General features: G+C 42.4%; 1 protein-coding gene across 15 annotated transcripts in view; it reads right to left on the bottom strand.

Moving 5' to 3' along the window:
* KALRN (kalirin RhoGEF kinase) overlaps window positions 1-19,279 on the bottom strand; it is a 501,553-nt gene that overhangs the window by 219,948 nt on the left and 262,326 nt on the right. For all 15 annotated transcript variants that reach the window (XM_081188021.1, XM_081188031.1, XM_081188017.1 and 12 more), the window contains 2 exons: window positions 18,159-18,671; window positions 1,850-1,972 (listed from right to left, as the gene is read on the bottom strand). In XM_081188021.1, the coding sequence (XP_081044147.1) occupies window positions 1,850-1,972; window positions 18,159-18,671 (636 nt within the window). The remainder of the gene's footprint in view (window positions 1-1,849; window positions 1,973-18,158; window positions 18,672-19,279) is intronic.

Genomic DNA, 19,279 nt, shown 5'->3' with positions numbered 1-19,279 from the left:
GGGCCTCTTATAACCACTGCTATTTTTTGAGACTGAATTTTTCTTTGAGTTTTAGAAGTTGTCATCCAATTTCAGCAGGCAAACAAACTGTCACATAATTTCAAGCATTTGGACAATAATTTCAAATAGTGGGGTGCTGAGCTGTGATTGCATATCCTGAAGCAGCTACTTTGATGTGAGGGGATTCAGAATGGCCACAAGGTTCCTTCAATCCACATAAAACAGGAATGGTTTGGAACAGGAAGCACTGGAACAGGAAGAACCTATATCAGCTCTATTCTGATGCACCGTTCCCATGCCCATGCGGTAGTGTGGGAGCTAATTTTCTGTTATACAATCTAATGGAAACTTGTGACTAAGCAGCCATGTGGCCATGGGTCTTGCCCAATAATTGTCCTGTCTACTGATCAAGCAATTACCGTATTTTTCGCACCATAGGACGCACTTTTCCCCTTCAAAAATGAAGGGGGATGTGTGTGCGTCCTATGGAGCGAAGACAGCATAGCCCTGCGACCCTCTGCCGGCTGGAGAGGTGACGCGTGACTATGGCAGGAGCCTCTATAGCCGCGCGCCATCTCTCCAGCCGGGAGAGCGCGCGCGGGGCTAAAGAAGCCCCGCTTACCCTCTCCCGGCTGGAGAGGTGACACACAGCTATTGCAGCAGCCTCTTTAGCCGCGCACCATCTCGCCAGCCAGGAGAGTGTGCACAGGGCTAAAGAAGCCCCGCTTACCCTCTCCCAGCTGGAGAGGTGACACACAGCTATTGCAGCAGCCTCTTTAGCCATGCACCATCTCTCCAGCCGGGAGAGTGTGCACGGGGCTAAAGAAGCCCCGCTTACCCTCTCCCGGCTGGAGAGGTGACACACAGCTATTGCAGCAGCCTCTTTAGCTACGCACCATCTCTCCAGCTGGGAGAGCGCACACGGGACTAAAGAAGCCCCCCGCGACCCTCTCCCAGCTGGAGAGGTGACATGCGGCTATGGCAGGAGCCTCTATAGCCTCACACCTTTGCGCTGCTCCCCGACCTGCTCTTTGGGGCTGGTGGTGGGCTTCCCCCCGCCAGCCCCAAAGAGCAGGTCAAAAGGAACCTGAAGCCTGGAGAGCGAGAGGGGTCGGTACGCACTGACCCCTCTTGCTCTCCAGGCTTCCAAGGTAGCCGCCTGAAGGCGTCTGAACGCACCTTAAACGACACCTTGTTTTAGAGGGGGAAAACAAGAGGGGGGAAATTCTCCCCCTCTCTGTGCAGCGCCTCCTGAAGGGGCGCTGGGCAGAGAGGGAGAGATTTTTTTCCCCTTGTTCTCCCCCCTCTAAAACAAGGTGTGTCCTATTGTCCGGTGCATCCTATGGTGCGAAAAATACGGTACTTGGTGGAAAACAAGAATATGACTCCTGGAGTGGTATGAAATCATACCAGAGGGAAGTGGCTTCAACATTGCTATAAGCACATACAAAAGGGGCATGTATCCAATGCAGATGGCATCAGCATGTCTGAAAATAAACATTATGGTTTATTTTCTGGAATTCTGAACTTCAGCAGCAGTTTAAACGACCAAGTGATCAAAGAGGAAAAATAAATCCTGGTCATATGAAAAAATATGTCAGTTATCACAGTACTAAGCTTTCTGTTTAGTGACTGTCATTAATGCTATCTCATGAACATGGCAAAATATGTATTGCACCAACCGTCCTTTAAATACTTTTTTAAAAAAAGTATTGCTGTTAGATGCTCAACCTGACCTTTTACTCACTGAACCTCTATGGCTTCCCTAATCTTTTAACTGGTGCTTCTTCCTTGACTTTTCATCTCTGTCCCATATGCATCATTGGACAGGAAGAAAATAGGTACTTACCATAGAATTCATAGCAAAATGATTATGCTGTGTCTGCAAATCCAGGGCATGTTGGTAGTTCACTCCAATTTCAGTGTGGCTCTGCAGGAACAACTCTTTGTTGTGACTGATCCAATCAAACATCTAAAAAAAGAAAGAAAACAAAATAATGGCTTGAAGATGAGGACCTTACCTTGGACCCAAGCATATTGTTTTCTGCAAAATTATGCTGGTGTCACACACAACACCCTACACAAAATTCTACCAAAACTATGCTCTGTGAATAAAAGCATGGCATATGTACTTTAAAAGCACTGCTCAAATCATATGAAGCTTGGATATTTGAACTGTCCAAATTATTGTGATACAATTTCAAATTTGATCTACTTAGTCTTAGGTCAGGTTGAAAGGAGATACAAGTCCTGGGTGGAATATGTATGCATTTATAGGGCTCAGACCAATTAGAAACCTGTATGTGGGCCTATGTAATTTATATGTGGAATTCATTTATAATTCCAAGCAACTCAGAATATAAGCATCATGGCCCCCAACCACAGAAGTCAGCAATACTCCAAGGGTAAACTGGGTGCTGCATCCAGAGGATAACCTGAAATACCTTCTTGTATGTCCTCCCTGTTAACTGACAGAGCCCAACCATTACCCTCTTACTCAGAAGATGATAGGAACTCCACTTCCCTCACCTTGCAGAATCCAACAGATACAAAACCAGGCAAGGTCCCAACACAGCCAGCTCCTATAGCCAGCTCTGTCAACCTCAGCTCTCTGCTGAGACAACATCCCTCTATTGCTGCAATAGGAAGGTGAACTCCAGCCAGAAGGGGCCACTGGGAACTGTCCATGGTCTGGACTTTCCTGGTTGCATTTTAAAGAGATGTACCCTGATGTGCCCTAACCTCTCAAAAGAGACATGACTTGACCATGAGCCCCAAGTCCCTTGGAACATTTGGATATGGTAGCTGTTCCCTTATAATGTGACACAGGAATGGTGGTCATCTTGTAATTTGTATGAAAAATCATAGAAGCATAAACTCTATGACAATGAGACAACTGAATTCTCTACGTAATAGAATAGTTCAGAAGAGAGATTAGCAATAAATTAGAAATGTGTTTGTTATCTTAGATCTATCTAAATGTTCTTTATATAAAAACAGGATGAAGTTACCATATTGACTTGTGTGGCGGATTTTTGTGCAATGGCTGGTCTTCTGAATAGCCTAACATGGGTTGACACAGCAGCTCAACAAGTTCTGGCTCAATCCTATCTTTAATTATTTACCCCAAGAAGAAACAAATCTTGATATGCAAATATATTTGAGAAACACACTTGGGCTCATTCCAGCATGTGCATGTCATGCTAAACCATGGGTTAGCATGAAGTGCAAACACAGCAAATGGATTTATCTGGATTTCTGCCATTTGCTGGATCATTCTAACAGCAGTGCTCAACTGCTTTTTGTGCATGGTATGACTGTAGCCCCAAAGTGAAAAAGTGGGTAAATGAGAAAATCTGTGAAGAGGCATTTTTCCAGCCGGCCAATGCACAGGGATGGATTAAGATTTTTAGGAAGTTGGCAGGAGGAGTTTTGCAGTGGACAGCTGGAAAAATAATGCCACTAAGCTGTGCTGGGAATGACAGGGAACTCAGCAGATGGAACAGGAGATTGATAATCATTGAGATCAACATTTTAGGGTTGTAGAATGTGTTCCTCTGGTTTTCAAAGCTTTAAGGTTCTACATTTCATTTTCACTAGCAACAGAGTATTTTTTTCTGTTAACTATTTCATGCCTACAATTGCTTTTTTGGCAGTTTCACATAAAAGAAGAAAGTAATCCAACAGGATTCCTAATTAGAAATTTAAAACTCCAATGTGGCAAAAATGAAAAAAATACTGGGTGAAAAAATATTCCAGTTGTTCTGTCACCCTCCCAACCCACTAATTTTCTCTTCTGAAGCCACCTGATACATTATTTCTGAAGTTTAAATTAGAAGCTTTCATTACAGCAATGGATGACTTGGCCTGGACATTTTCTGTCTTGGAGAAGCTTCGCATGTTGGGGATTTACTGCAACAATTCTTTGTCTTAGGAAACAACTTAGGTTTATCTTGTTAAGTAACTGCAGGTTAGATGTGAACATTTTCCAAACCAAGGTAGAGCCATTTAAGAAGGCAAGAGCCATCTGGCAACAAGCCCTAGAAAATAAACAGTCAATCTAGTGCATTATTCACGAGGAACCTAGCTGAGATCAACCTGGAACTAAGTAATTAACAAACCCCGACAGATTGTTGCTAAAGGACCAAGAGAACATTTCTTTCCCCATCTTCAGAATAACTCTTATGTGATTGGGTAATGGCTCTACATGGACTAATGCAGAATTATTTGGACACAGTGAATTGCATTTTATATTTTCCTCCTATTCTTGTTCCAAACTTACTTACGAAAGGATATTAGCAGCATGTAGCAGCCATATCCAGCAGCTTCTGATCTGATCTTTATTATTTCCCAAGGGTTGTTTTTTCAGCCGGAACTCGCTGGAACTCAGTTCCAGAACCTCTCAGGTGGGGGCCATTATCATTATAAGAGAACAAAGAAGTCATACATAGTGAGTTCCAGCACCTCTTTTTCTAGAAAAATAGCACTGATTATTTCTAATAGCTTGCTAAAATAACGCTGGCCAAATCGTGGTGTTCCCCACCCCCATGCAAGGAAACATGGATCTATTAACACAATCCTAGGAATGAGTGGGCTTTCTGACATGCCTGTCAGGATGCAGTCAGACATTATCTTTACTCTGTGGTGATGGCAACTGTCACAAAGAAAAAAGCAAGAGTAAGTGACTCTTCATGGTGCTTACTATAGAAGGCCTTGCTCTTCTACTAGTTCCAGTGCAAACTATAGCCAGTTAAAAGTGCTTGAAGGGAGTGTAGAGCAGGGCCAGTGAGACGTGTGGCATGGGGACGCCTAGTCAGTGTCTCAAGGGCCAGGTAGAGAAAACTGAAGGGACTCACTTGCCCCTAAAACCTGAGGTTCCCCACCCCTGCATCACTCAGTGTTAAAGAAGTGGTCCTATTGCATGGATGGGAAAACTTTCATAGGAATCTGTTTGATGAATTAGTGGGCTAATTCCTCCATTGTAACCCTTCCCTAGCACAGAAGGTAATGTTCAGAACAAGGGGCTAACTGGGAACTGCACAATGAACCAAATGGCCGTGGCTAATTTAAGATTTGCAGCCATGTAAAATAGTATATCATGAATGTACTAAATGTCAGCTGACTAGTTCATACCCTCCAACATTTCTCAGAGGAAAATAGGGACATGAGCACAGAAAAATTTGAATTTCTGTATTGCATTTAGAGAAGCCTGAGAGAAAAGATATGGGGTATCCTAATGCTTATTTTGGGGTCCAGGGACATAAAAACTTTTGAGTTCAGGGATACATAAACTTCCCTTAAGTGTTTTGAAATTCTGAGCAAATTAGGAATGTGTAAGCAATTGCAGCATCCTGGTGCTGTGTTGATTCCTAGATGGATCAGGTGCACAGACAGCCACCCCCTGGCATCCCCTCCCCCAGCTGCGACCCCTCTTCACCCAAATGCACAAAAGGGGGAGAGTCATCAGATTTCAGAAGGCACCACCAATGCCTTCCCCCTGTCCACATGAGAAACCAAGAAGGAAGGGGCTTTGGAGGCATGTGTTTTTGTTCCAGAAAACCCCTCCCCATTTCCTCAAATCCCCTTCATCTCTAGAAATCTAGTCTTGTTCATTTTAAGTCATAGAAAGAGCCAAGCTTCGGGATCAGAACTCTCTGTGTCTCTCTCAAAGCAGGAGCCAAAGAGGAAATGCACACTACACACACAGGTGGCAGTGGCTTACAGACACTTCAGATTCCCAAATGAAACTGGCAATGAAAGGACTCTGCATTCCGGACAACATGAGAAGCCATGGTGACTTAAAGGTTTTCGTGATGGTCTCGGCATTTTCAGGGCAGTTGGAGACTATGCTAGTTTTACCTATATACAACATTAGACATTATAAGCTGGAGTAGTTAAAAGGTTTTCAAAAAAGAAACAAAGGAAGGAACTTTTACTGTAAAATTATATTTTGCTTTCTCTTTAGAGCTCTTCTTCATGAACAAGCACAAAAAGAAGGTTGTTTAAAAGACAGAAAGACTTTGATATTTTCCCATCATATTCCCCACTTCTACCCTTTCAAAATATCAAAGAGAATGAATAGACCTGCCAGGGTACACATTGACTAGAACATTCACTGCCTTCTGAAACATAACCCAATAACTTATGTGTGGATGGAGGTGATCTGGGAGTCAAAGTGCTGTCGTATTTCTGCCCAGTGTGAAAAATACCTGAAGAGCTGCCAATGGTAAATAGGATAAATGTCACAGAATGCTCTACAGAGCAATAATTGAGGGCATCCCTGATGTGCCTCCTCCATTAGTCAGATACATTTGTTACTACAGTATACTTGCAGCACTGCATACCTTAATGAGTTCATCAGCAGGTTCGGAAACAAATGGGCAGCTCTCTTGTTTACCTCCGTAAATCTTATTGTCTTTGCTTCTAGGGACTTGGCACTTGGTCTGCTGTTTAACTTGGAACTCGTTTCAATAATGTATATTGTAGACAGCTCAGGGTATTCTCTGTATCCTTCTTTAAGCAGATAGCAATAAGCTACTGCTAGAGGGTTTACAGGAGCCAGCAAAGATGTAGCTTTAAATCCCAGCTCAGAAATAAAATAAATGTGCAGGGGCCTTCGTCAAATTTCTGGTAATGAACATTTCTATGTATCAACTGAAGAGAGGCCGCAGGCTCTTGTGGGTAATTTAGCAAAATATTGCATGGATTAAGCCTGCACACAATTTGTTGGATTTTTTCATGAGAGAATAATTCACTGAATTACATGTAATTTTGTAGCACTTAGCTGTACTGTACAGTATGTGCCTTTGCTTTTCCTTCATGGAACACAAGTGATAATGAGCTAGAGAGATAATCATATTTGATGGACGTTTATCTATGAAATAATTTATATATATATAAATATGCTTTTTTCTAAAAACATTCAAAAAATGTTTAGGGTACTTTCATTTTGACTCAATAAAATCACCATTTTATAGTTCAAATCGGGGGGGGGGGAATACAGTAAATGGACAACAGTACAAAGATTCACAAAAAGTTTAGGGGTATGCGTACCCTCGCGTACCCCCAGAAAAAAGCACTCTGTGTGTGTGTGTGTATGTGTGTGTGTGTATACTAGATGCCACCAAAATTTTTTAGAAGTGGTCTGGGAGCCAAAGATATGCTTGGGTGGGGTTTAGACCTGCCCTGCACACACAATGGTTCAACACTCCTGATTTAGTGCAACAAGTAGTACTAACAATTACCGGTATTCCTTTTGCTATCTTCAATACAGTAGACAATAAACATGAAAGGAATAGTTCAATATCTAGTCTATCTGTACAAGATACCTAGAGGACACAACATATGTGCATTTATTAAACTCACACTCGCCAATGTGCTGATAAAGCAGAAGTAGATGTTAACTAAAGAAGAATGTGGAAGCGCTACACTGCTTGAAAGCTGCTATATTAAGGGGTATATTAAACAAACAAACATAATCAGAATGTATTTCCCTACTCTACTTCTCTGCTACTTTTTCTTTCATGCGAACTGGTTTTCCATAACATAGTTATTGTTTGAAATGTGGATCTGCCATTCTTTTAAAGAAGGCTTAACTGAGTTATTGTTTGCCTTTTAACCAAATAATCAATTAATCAATTGCATTTCTTTGTTGCGGGTTGATATTGTACTTTGTAGCAACATCGCCATAAATTCCTTGCTGTATCTGCTATCATTTTCTGTAACCTTTCAGCTTTCCTTATATTATGTTTCCAAGGGGTTGCTCGAGAGCAAGCAGGCAAATATCTCCCTGCTTGGCTGTGAAGCCTTGTTTTTGCTGCCAAAATAAACCTTATCTGTCCGGAGCCCCACTCTCCCGTGGCTGGCTAAATCACTGGCAGAATCCGTGAGTGGGCGGTTCCTAAACTTTCCCCAGCAAAGCAGCTTCTTGATGCCCAGTCTGCACCTCCCCTCTCTGCGCGGATACCCACTGCGCGGGTAGCAGAGGACCCCTCTCCTTCCCGCTTTTCCCAGGCAAGGAGTCCTGGGACCGCCTCGCCACTTCCGACTCCTGCAGCTCCTCTCCACTGGAGGTGTGTTTACTCTCCTCCGTTGAAGATGAGCTGCTTCCCACGATCCCTGGAGGCTCTCTATAATCCATTCGGCTTTTGCTCTCTCCCTCCTGAACCGATGGCAGTTCCCTGACACCTTATGTTTGGTAGGGGTATGAAGGAAAAGAGATTTGTTTAAATGTGGGTGGTGTCTTTGCTGCTTACTTGCTGCCACCAAAGTAAAGTGAATTCTGGCAGCAAATCTCACAACTGTTCAACTAATCTGAATGGGGAGACAGAATAACATAAATATGTCTCGATTTAGGTGCAGTTATACCATTTGTGAGTTCCATTACTATGTGATTACCAGGGAGAGGGGAGGAACAACTTGCATAAGCAAAGGCCTAGCACATTCTATACAACTACCCTGTTGTTTTGGTCCCTACAGCAGAATATTCCCCTGATTTTCCAGTTTTCAGATTTGGATCGTCACACCCAGTGTGACCTTGGGGTCTCAAATTTCAGCAGTGCCTTGTGCCAAAATTTGGTGCCCCCCCCCCATGTTCCATTCTACATTATAGTCGCAGTGCCCCCAAAGCTCTGGTCATGCTTCCACTGTTTCTGGGGTGAATTTCAAACCCCCTATTTTGTAGTGATCTGGATTCAAAGTTTAAACTCCACTTCTATGCTGGAGCCTGACAATGAGGCAAGTTTGGGGTGGGGGGCAGTCCAGAAGTCATTAAAGAAAATCATATTTTCTTTCCTGTGCCTTTTCTGTGGTGCATTTTGCTCTCTGTAATTGTAGCAGGCCCTACTCAGTTACAATTTCTTAAATGCTGTTGCACTGTTGAACACAACCAGCAACCCAAAACAACTGCAACAATTTTAAAACTGCTAACTCCCGGAAATGGCAGGGGAGTTGTAATACATGTAATACATAACAAGAAGTCAATAAAGATATTCTCAATTTTGTTGCTTTATGTGTCTTTTTTGTACTCTAGAACAACATGAAACACATATTGTTGCCACATATGATGCTTCAGGAATCTGTACATGTGGATTTATTTGGGGGGAGGGGGCGGGTTTCCTCATGTATGCACATGAACTTCACCAAAAATAAAAATCATTTTAAAAGATAGAAGTACAGTGGTACCTCGGTTCTCAAACGTCTCCGTTCGGAACCTGAACACCGAAAACCCAGAAGTAAATGCTTCCATTTTCAAATGCACCTCAGAAGTCGAATGGCTTCTGCTGCGTGTTTTTCAAATTTCACAACTGAATTTGCAGACAGCCCTTTGCGCCTTGGTTTTCAAACATTTCGGAACTCGAACGGTCTTCCAGAACAGATTACGTTTGAGAACTGAGGTACTACTGTAGTTGGAATTTTCTAAGCTTTCTATTCTTCTGTGCCTTGTAAGATCACAGGTCAATCAAAAATGAGGTCATAGTACACTGCCTATTGTGCTTTCACACTCAGCTCACTGCTATTCCTCACACATTGGTCAAAACAGAGGACATCTTTCAACAGAATTATATGCAATAGCACTTAAACCAAATTAAAGTTGCATAGGTTTACAGCTTTTGTCTGTTTTCTGATCTCGCCTACAGAATGGTTCCTGTCTAGTATTATGTTGGGAAGAAGCTATAGTACGGGGTAGACAAGTATTGTATGGACATCTAATACAGGCATTTTGTTTCCCATGCAGCTCAGTCCTATGTATGCTTACTCAGAAGTCTGACTAAAGTCCGTGTGTCTTACTCCCAAGTAAATGAGCACAGGTTTGCATTGGAGTCAGAGCAAGCAAGCAACTAGGGGCACCAATTGTGTGCAGCTAGGATTTTTTTTTATTTCTCTTCTCAGTGGCAATCAGAGGAAAGACCAATCTGGTAGGACCTGGCTGGCTTGCTGGCTATTTTGCACACATACACACAGTTCTTTGCAGGTGGCTGGAAGATGGGAAGTCATTGTTCACAATGCTAATGGTACCCAGAGGAATGAGACTACAATCTGGATAGCTGTTCAGGAAAGCAACAGCATCCAAAGCTTCTACAGTTTGAGAGATCTGGAGGCAATTTGGCACATCTATCTACCAAAGAGCATGTTCAGATTTTACAATCCAGTTACCAGTCTGAGCTCCACATATGCTTTGAAGGAAATCTAGGCTACTAAAATTATAAGAGCTGTAACTGAGTTGCTGAGGTGGGGGAAGCAAAAAACCCCCAGTTTTTGAGGGAAAAACAGAAAGGGGTGGATTATCAGTTGCTTACAAGAGAGTTCACAGAGTTGTATAATGCATCCCAACTGCCTTTAGGAATGCATTCACGTGGAGACCATAAACATGCAACCTAGAACCCCCACAGATTCAGCTGTAGCTTCCCAGCAGCAGTTCCCACAATTGTGGAAGTATGTTTTTCAGCTGCTGTCTTCACTGGAATCACTTCTGGGAAGCAGCATCTGCATCCATGAAGGACCCAGGTCACATATTACATTCTCCATATGAGTGATTCCCTTGGAATAATCAAGGGACATTGCTTTAAGATTTCTACTCTCAGTTGTGACACGGTGTTGATAAATCATTGGCTTTTTCTGAACATCTCTGGACACTCTGCAACCTCTCATGCACTGCACTAATCTTACCCTCCCTCTCAGTGCTGTAAACACTCCTGTTCCCTTCTCTTTTCTGTTTACCTGCAGTGAGCACATGGGAGGTCATGTGAGCTGCCACTCCAAAGCTGAAAGATCAGTTATGATCTGCTCATGGACATCAGAAGGATAGTGAGCAGAATAGGGAACATGTCACCTTTAAGTCAAATATAGGGCCTAGAACAGGGGCAGGGAACTGTAGCCACCCAGTTGTCACTTGACTCCCAACTCCCATCAGCTCCAGCTAGCAAGGGATTATGGGAGTTGTAGTCCAGTAATGTCTAGAGACAAAGAGGTTTTCCACCTAACTTAAAACCTAGCTTTCTTCAGAAAATGTGGATTGGTATGCTTTTGCTGCATACACTCCTTAGACAAGCATTCCTCAACTTTGGGTCCTCAGGGCTATGACTACCAGCATCACCAGCCAGCATGGCCAGTGGTCAGGGGTGTTGGTAGTTGTAGTCTAATGACATGTGAGAACCCAAGATTAGGAAAGGCTGCCTTACACTGCATTTGAATCCATATGGTATTCTATAGAAGAAGTAGAATCCTGGTGTATGTCATTTGTGTGAAAGAATCTCACAAGAATCACAAGAATCACAAGAATGTAGAGGTTTGTGGTAATGTGCATGGCAGGAGTGGGCGTGGGGAGGTGAACCTGAGTTCTCCACTCTAGCACTGCATTCCGGATATAAACTTCAGATTCCGTCTAAAACATTGCTGTGTTTGGCTCCCCGATTGTGGAATGCTCTCTCCAGAGAGACTCACCTGGCACCATCATTAAAAGTCTTTAGAAGCCAGGCAAAAAGATTATTCTTTACCCAGGCCTAAATAATCTATGGCCTGTGAAAGTATGTGTGAGAGTACTGTTAATATTGTAATTATTTTACTATTAGGCTGTCTGTCAGTATGCTTTTTGCCGTGTTTTTGTTATGATGTTTTGTAATGTGTTTCTAACGTACACCACCCTAAGATCTTTTGATAAAGTGTGTTGTATAAATTTTATTAATAGTAGCAGCAGCAGCAGCAGCAGCAGTAGTAGTAGTAGTAGTAGTAGTAGTAAAGCAAAGGGCTCTCAAGCTTCATCACAGCCAGCTTCCTCAAGGAAAGAGGAGAATGGTTCAAGCCTCCTCAGAAGTGACCAGAATAAAACAAAGATGGATGACTTACTAACAGTGTTCACACTTGTAATTAGTCTGGAGGAAGCAGGTCAAAGTTTGACCTTCTGCATGTTTTTAAGCCCCTGAGGGAAGAACTCTTAGGAAGGAATAAGCTGCATGAGGTTTGCACTCCTCTACTGTATATTATATTGCTTTGAAGGGGTGGATTGGCCCTTTGTTAGCAAGAGTTTGTCAGGTAGCCTGTTTTACAAACTGAGGGATGCTAGGTGGGATGCTTGCTTAGGAACCAGAGGTTATAGCTTTCAATGTCCAGTTTGCTACATCCACAAGCCTTTCTGCTTCTAAAAAGACAAACCTCCAGTCAAGGTTGCCAAAGGGTTTTTTGTGTGCCCAGGACTGTGTACCTGGATTGGGCCCTCCAACCCACTTGTAAATGAGGATACATATTTGTGTTCCCTTTTGCAGGTGGAATGGAGGGACCCAAAAATAAATCAGTGACCGTACACATAATAAAATGTTTGAGAAACAGAATGGGAAGAGGTGAAGCATTTCACACAATTTTATTTCTGTATTAGAAAATACTTAACCTGTTGAATTTTTGCCTGCTGAATTATGGAAGGCAGAAGAACCTTGCTTTACCCCAATGCCAACCCTAAACTTTTATAACATTCCTTCTAGGAGTGCTAGAGACTTCATCTCAAGGGTATCCTCCAAATCACACACCCCCCCAGCATTCTGCCTCCTTTTCATATATTTGCAGAAGGATATAGTAAGCCCCTGAGAGAGCTTTGGTTTTGCAATAAGCAAAGGTTATGATACTAACCTAAGAAAAAAAGATAGGACTGCCTGAGCTCTAAGCTTTTGAAAGAGTGGTAGTTGTGGTCTCTTCATCACTGCTGCAGCACTTTTTATAAATACATGTGGATGTGCAAAAAACAAGGCAATGTCTTTAATTGCTGCCAATACTTGTAACAGAGGCTCCAACCAAGTGAGAGGATACCACACTCTTTCACATGCACAGAAGTTTGACGGGGAATATTCAAATTATTTCAAATGGGTGGGAAAATTACCTGAAAAGCTTCAATTTGCATAAGCACTCTGAAAACAGGAAAATGAGCTGCCAAAAAGGTGAAAGACATAAACTACTGTTATGTATTTTCAACTCTCATCTGCCTCATTATGGCACCCCTCATTTCAATATGGTGGGAGATATGAGGGAAAGGGCAATTGGGTCTAGAAAGAACTCTCTTTTTTGTTGTTTCTCACAACTTATAATTTTGATATTATATATACGAAACACATACATGAACATCCAACCAACATAGATATATAATATATATCCATGTATACCAGTTTATCTCCAGGCCCTCCATACAAATTGCCCAGGCTTATGCCCCAGAGAGGTTACTTCAGTGTTGCTAACGCAGCAAAAACAACACAATTATGAGTTACCGGTCTCTGCAGTCACAGCAGGTGCTGTGATTCTCCAGTAGTTTGACTTCACCCTGGAGGTGCACTCCATTGCTTCTTGAGACAGACTGATGCCAACAATATCAGTATACCCAATGCTGTGTTGGAATTTGAACACAGTTCTCCCTAGAGTGACTTACAATATTTAAAAGTAGCCAGAACCAATGGTCAAATGAATGAATGAAGAGAAAAACTCCTGTTCTTATATAATTTTTAAAATACTCTTTCGTTTTTACAAGATGACATAACAGAGAAGGGAAGAAATATGACTCTATTGATTGATAAGTGCTGCTGAACTCTATTCCTTCCAGAAACCGAGCCAAAATCTATTTCCAGGAAATCCTTTTTTCACACACACACACACACACACACACACACACACACACTTGCCATTTGCTCAGGGACACTTACTACTGCTGCACTTAATGGACTGTAATAAAATAAACTGCTTCCTATTAGCAAAGAGGATCTTGTCATCAGCTGTGCAATGCCATTTTATTATAGCTCATGAAGCATCTAAAGAAAGCAATACTTGAAATGGTTAAGGCTGGAGTATGATAATGCATTTGTCCCTGAATGTCCAAATGCCTTTCTCCAAAGAAACTACAACAAAGTACTGTTTTCTTGTGCACCATGCTCTCCTACAGTAAATCCCCATCTCTGTCATCCATTGCTGGATTCCAACAATTCCCTTAATTTACCACCTTCCCTTTCTGGTGATCCTTTGCTTTCATTGGTATTCTGGCTTAAAAGTGGAAATCTACAATTAATAGAGGTAAAAGATTAGTTCGTAGGAGGAAGATAGCATCACAAATTGTGAGCTACCATGGCCCTGGTAAATTGCCAGAACATGCCCTTCTGATAGCCTTTGTCTGAAGGATGCTTACATAACTGTTAAACTTATGGGAAGAATAAGGAACCAGGAAGAAAGAATCTTTAATAAAGACTGAAAATCTGAAAACTTACTGTAAACAACTGAAAACATTAGCAGGGTTAATGTAAAATGAGCAGTAAAGAAAACCCAATTATTGTGGAAATGCAGTAGCAGAGATGAAATGAAAGGGAGCACAGATGGGGTGAGGGGAAGTCAACTTGATGTTATTTTGGGTTTTGTCAATTTGTATGTTTTGTTGGAAAATGATAAATAAATTTATATTAAAAAAACCCTAAAAAGGGATGCTTCTATAAACTTACAAAAAAAATCTAGTGACCATTCTTCCCTAGATTCCTGAAGCATTCTCTTCTTTAGCCTCCCAAATAAGGTCTCAGAAGAGGCTGTGAAAGCTTTGAACACACAAATGGGGCCAGAAGATCTTGATGATCAGCAGTTTGGTAGGATGCACCACTCCTTGTTAAAGTACTCTAAGCACTTTGGCTTCCCCTGCATGCAGCTTATATTGTCCAGACATTTTAGCCAACTTAATCTATTCAATTCCATTTCCACTCCTTCCAATTCCATTTTTCCCTCTTCAATGTAAGCAGCCTGCCTACAGGCGTGTTGTGTTTAATTTCATTGTGTGTCACATACAGCAGGGGTCTGCCTTACCTTTTCCTGGCCAGCCCTGAAGGGAAATACTGTATCTTGTGGATGTCAACTGCTGGTGTTCCCTTTCTTGTTTCATTCTAGGGATTCACTTCAGGATTTCCCTCTCAATTGAGACTGGCTGACAGCCAGCTTCTGCCTCCTCCAAATTGACAGTACCAATAATTAGCATTCTTCTACCTCATGCATTGTGTATTCTCCCCTCACTTTGGAACATTTCAGGTTTGTTTCAACAGGCACTCAGATCTCCAGGCTTTTATGAGGGAAAATTTAAAGCTAGTCAGCTTCAACTGCTCAGGAGCTTTTCTCTCTGGTACCCTACTATCAGGGGTCTGTTGATGTAGCAATACTAACTGAAGTTCCTCCACAAGTACTGGAATTAAAGGAGAGCCAGTGTGGTGTAATGGTTAAGAGCGATAGACTCATAATCTGGTGAACCTGGTTCGCGTCTCCGCTCCTCCACATGCAGCTGCTTGGGCCAGTCACAATTCTCTCAGCCCCACTCACCTCAGAGTGTTTGTTGTGGGGGAGGAAGGGAAAGGAGAATGTTAGCCGCTTTGAGACTCCTTAGGGTAGTGATAAAGCGGGATATCAAATCCAAACTCCTCCTTCTTCTTGAGACCCACTGTCACTTCAATAGCCTTCTTCCACATACAAGGATTCTAGCACAATATATTACAAAATGCCATCCTAGTTCATCAGCTCACATGATTATACTGTAAGGATCATCCTGTAACAATTTCAGGCTTATTATTAAGTAATACTGTATTGGCCCAAATAAAAGCCGCACCCGCAAATAAGCCGCACCTTTAAAATTGAAGGGGGGAAAGAGAAAAAGACAATACCCAGGCTGCTTCCTGGAGAGGTGCCTCATCGTTTTGCCAGCAGCCTCCACCTGCTTCCCCCCTTCGTTCTGACAGCTTGGGGGAGTCTTGGGACTGGCGGACAGGCAGCACGCCACTGCCCCACACTCCCAGGCTGCTCTTGGGGGGGGGGGAGCCACACCATTTTGCCGATGGCCTCCTCCCTTCTCCCCGATGGCTCAGGGCATGCTTGGAAGTGGCAGGCGGGTGGCGTTGCCCCACGCTGCTTCGGGGGGAGTCACGCCGCTTTGCTGGTGATGTAAGGTCACAAATATAAGCCACACTTTAACTTTTCACTGTCAGAATTTGGAAAAAAGTGCAGCTTATATTTGGGCCAATACGGTACATTATATTATCTTGCCCTTCTTTCACAGAGGTGAGGATCCCCTCCCCTAATGCTTTCCCTCACAACAGCTCTGGGAGTTAACAGCAGCTGGAGGGAATGTGACTGACCCAGGCTGCAGAAATCTGAACCAGGGTTTCCCCCAGTCATGGTTCAACACAAAGGCAGAGGATTGTTGAGACGCTATTCTTCATGCCATAAAATTCCATTTTATGAAATATTTTGAGTTGTGTTAGTGCATGATTCCCTCTACTTACTGCCATGAATGATTATTTATCCTCCTTATTTATATCTAGCAAATAGATGGGGGAAAGAACATCTGAGAATAAACATGCTTCTTATGGTCTGGATCATATGCTAAGTACCAGCCATGCTAACAGTAGTGGTGAGCTGGTTGCTCACTGCCACATAAGTTTTCTTAGTTCAGATGCATTGAGATAATGATATTGACATGGGATTGCTGTGGAATAACTGAGAAATTCCTCCCACAAGAAAAGAAAAGAAAAACCAGGATGCATGCCAACATTAAGTATTTCCAGAAGGTCTGCAGACAGTATGTAGGCTGATAAATATTTTCTGTCCTTAGTGTGCTTATTCCAGTAGAGTATGAGGCATCCACCCTGCCCTTCCTTCCCTTTAACTCCCACCACTACACAAACTTATTAGCATTTCTTGAATATTTCCAATACCTTCCCTTGTTTTGAAAAACTATGCTGGCTGTGGGTTGCACCACCACAATATCTGATACAGTTAAATGCTATGCTTTTTCTTATGCTTAAATAACCCTATCTTTGCTGTCCAACAGAGACACAATCAAGAACTGCAGTTATCTGTCCTTCTCTCAGGTAAGGAATTAATCTGAATAGCAAAGCCTGAGACTATCTTTCCTGCAGATCCCAATGTGAGTTAATCAGGCCATCACTGTAGTGGGGGATGCACACTACGTGAACCGCCTCCTATTGCTCAGCAATGAATGCAACACAGTTGACCTAATTGAATCATGGCATTTAGACTTCAACCACAAGAAGATTGCAATTCCTCTCTATGGATTAATTTCATTTGCACCTGTGGAATCCTAGAGGCCCTGGGTTTTTTCTTCTCTGCATGCTGGAAGGGAAAAAACAAAAACCAACCAAGCTAAACAAACCAAGTTTTTCTATGGAATTTGGATGACAGAAGCTCCTAGTATGATTGCTACCTCCCAGTCCCCTGATTTCTACCAAATGTGTGTGCTGCTCAGCAGATTATGACTTTGTAGACTGACTGGTTCTATCCTGAACTGAAAACCTCATGTCATTTTTTCCTTACTGGTTTCTAGTTGCAAGCCTGAAAGAAACCAAAATCCAATTGACTACCACCATCTATGTAAGGTTAATAATCTAAAAGAAATAGAAAACTGAAGCCTGGTTTGTGAAACCACAGTATCCGCCTAACCAATTAGGAAATCTCTTTAGCCAGGGGAGGAGAGCACTTGAGTTTATCCCTTGTTCCTGCTACAATAAATCATACTTTTCTAGAGTGGCAGTAGTGCCATTGCTGTGCCTCAGAGGGCTTTTCTGGAACAATGCACATTCAGATCTGACTGCCTCTCAGAACCACCATCTCCTGTGCTTGGTGCTGGCCATTAGATTGAGGAAGAGAAAAAACAGCAGCAACCCATCACCTATTGGAGCTGAGCAACCACTCCACTCCCAGCTCACTGCTGCACCATCAGCACCACCTGCTCAGAGCAGAAGGGACGTCTCTGGCAATTCATATTCTCACAAATAAACTCCTGACTAAAACTCCTGAGTTGGTTACCCCTTTTCAACACATCAACCAGTTCTGGTAGAAAGCCTGGTAGAAAGAAGCAAAGCTTAACTTGGGGTGCCTTACATCTACTTGTATATATCCAAAGCAGATCAGTTTTCTTCAGAACAGCCAGAGGTGAGTTATTCTTGGCTCTCGTACTGCTTGCTACTTCCAACAATTAGTTCGGTGATTTTGCTTTACAAGTCATATAAAATACATTTGCTAGCAACTTGAGGTTTATATCCCCGATTAATTCCTCATGTTGCTAATTGCAGAAGCATATATATTTGGCTACAATGTTGCCGTTTGATTTCACAGTAATATTCAAGAAGAAGAAGAAAACTACCCCTTACCTTTTCTGCATCTTGCTCAAAAAGTCGAAGTTGAAAACACTGGTCTAGTTTCAGTTTCCGGACATGCCACATCTGATGCAAGTGTTGCCGAGTTGAATGCAGCTTGTCCAAAAGGCTGGTGATCTTTGGCACAAGACTTTGGAAATCTGCACTGCCAGGAATGCAGTTCCTACCAGAAAAACCATCACTGCACCGTATGCATTGTAATAACCTCTGGCCCTCACGATCCAATTCTTCTACTGGAGCTTTAATTACTTTCTTCTTGAGCTGCGTGTGTTCATCTATTAGTCTTCTTGAGCCCTCCACATCCACTGGAAATTCCTTCCTAGCCAACATTTCCTGAAGGTCCTCTAGCCTGGATAACAAATGGATGGCACTGTTGAAAAACTCTTCCAATGAAACTCTCAACTCTATCCATTCATCATGATTGTAATCCAAGGATCCTTCAAATTCCTCTGTTAGTTGGGAGGGATCCACCAGTTTTGCTAGGCCTTCAACAGAGACCATGCTTGTCTAAGGGCATAAAAAAATATTGAATTGTGTTATCAGTGAAAGAATGAGAAATGTTGCAATACTGGGATCTAAACATTATAATTATCTAGCTATTTGTCATGGGAAGGTAGGTCGGAGGAGGGAAAGGACATTGACAGCCAGGACGGGTAAGAATTTCCCCCACCATCCACAACTCAGAGATGTCATGGCAGCATTTAGAGAATAACAACTGTAATAACACAACTGTAATTCCATTAATTCCCCACAGAATTCTTGCATAAACATTTTGCAATGCTTCCCGTGACAGTTCTATACAGCAAGTGTCTCTTACTTTCCATTTCACTGTTCGAGATCTTGAGGTATGTCTGGTTGAGGTAATCTACTGTTCAGTGTCGTTGCTGAGTATAAAGCATTAAGTACTCATGTGCAAAGACCATGAATATTTCACTTGTGGGTGGTAACATGCAGGTAATGTATCAAACTCTGCACAACATGATACTGGTTTATACAAAGATGAGCTTGCTGGGATTTTAGTTGAACTGCAGACATTCTTGTAGAAGCATGCATTCAGGACGCAAGATGTGATTTTGCTGAAGGAAGCCCACTGAGCTGGAATCTGAAGCCAGATT

Source organism: Podarcis bocagei (genome assembly GCF_964188305.1).
Source record: "Podarcis bocagei genome assembly, chromosome: 1".
NCBI classification, from domain to species: domain Eukaryota; kingdom Metazoa; phylum Chordata; class Lepidosauria; order Squamata; family Lacertidae; genus Podarcis; species Podarcis bocagei.
Note: the sequence above shows the minus strand (reverse complement) of the source record. Positions and strands in the feature narration are given on the sequence as shown.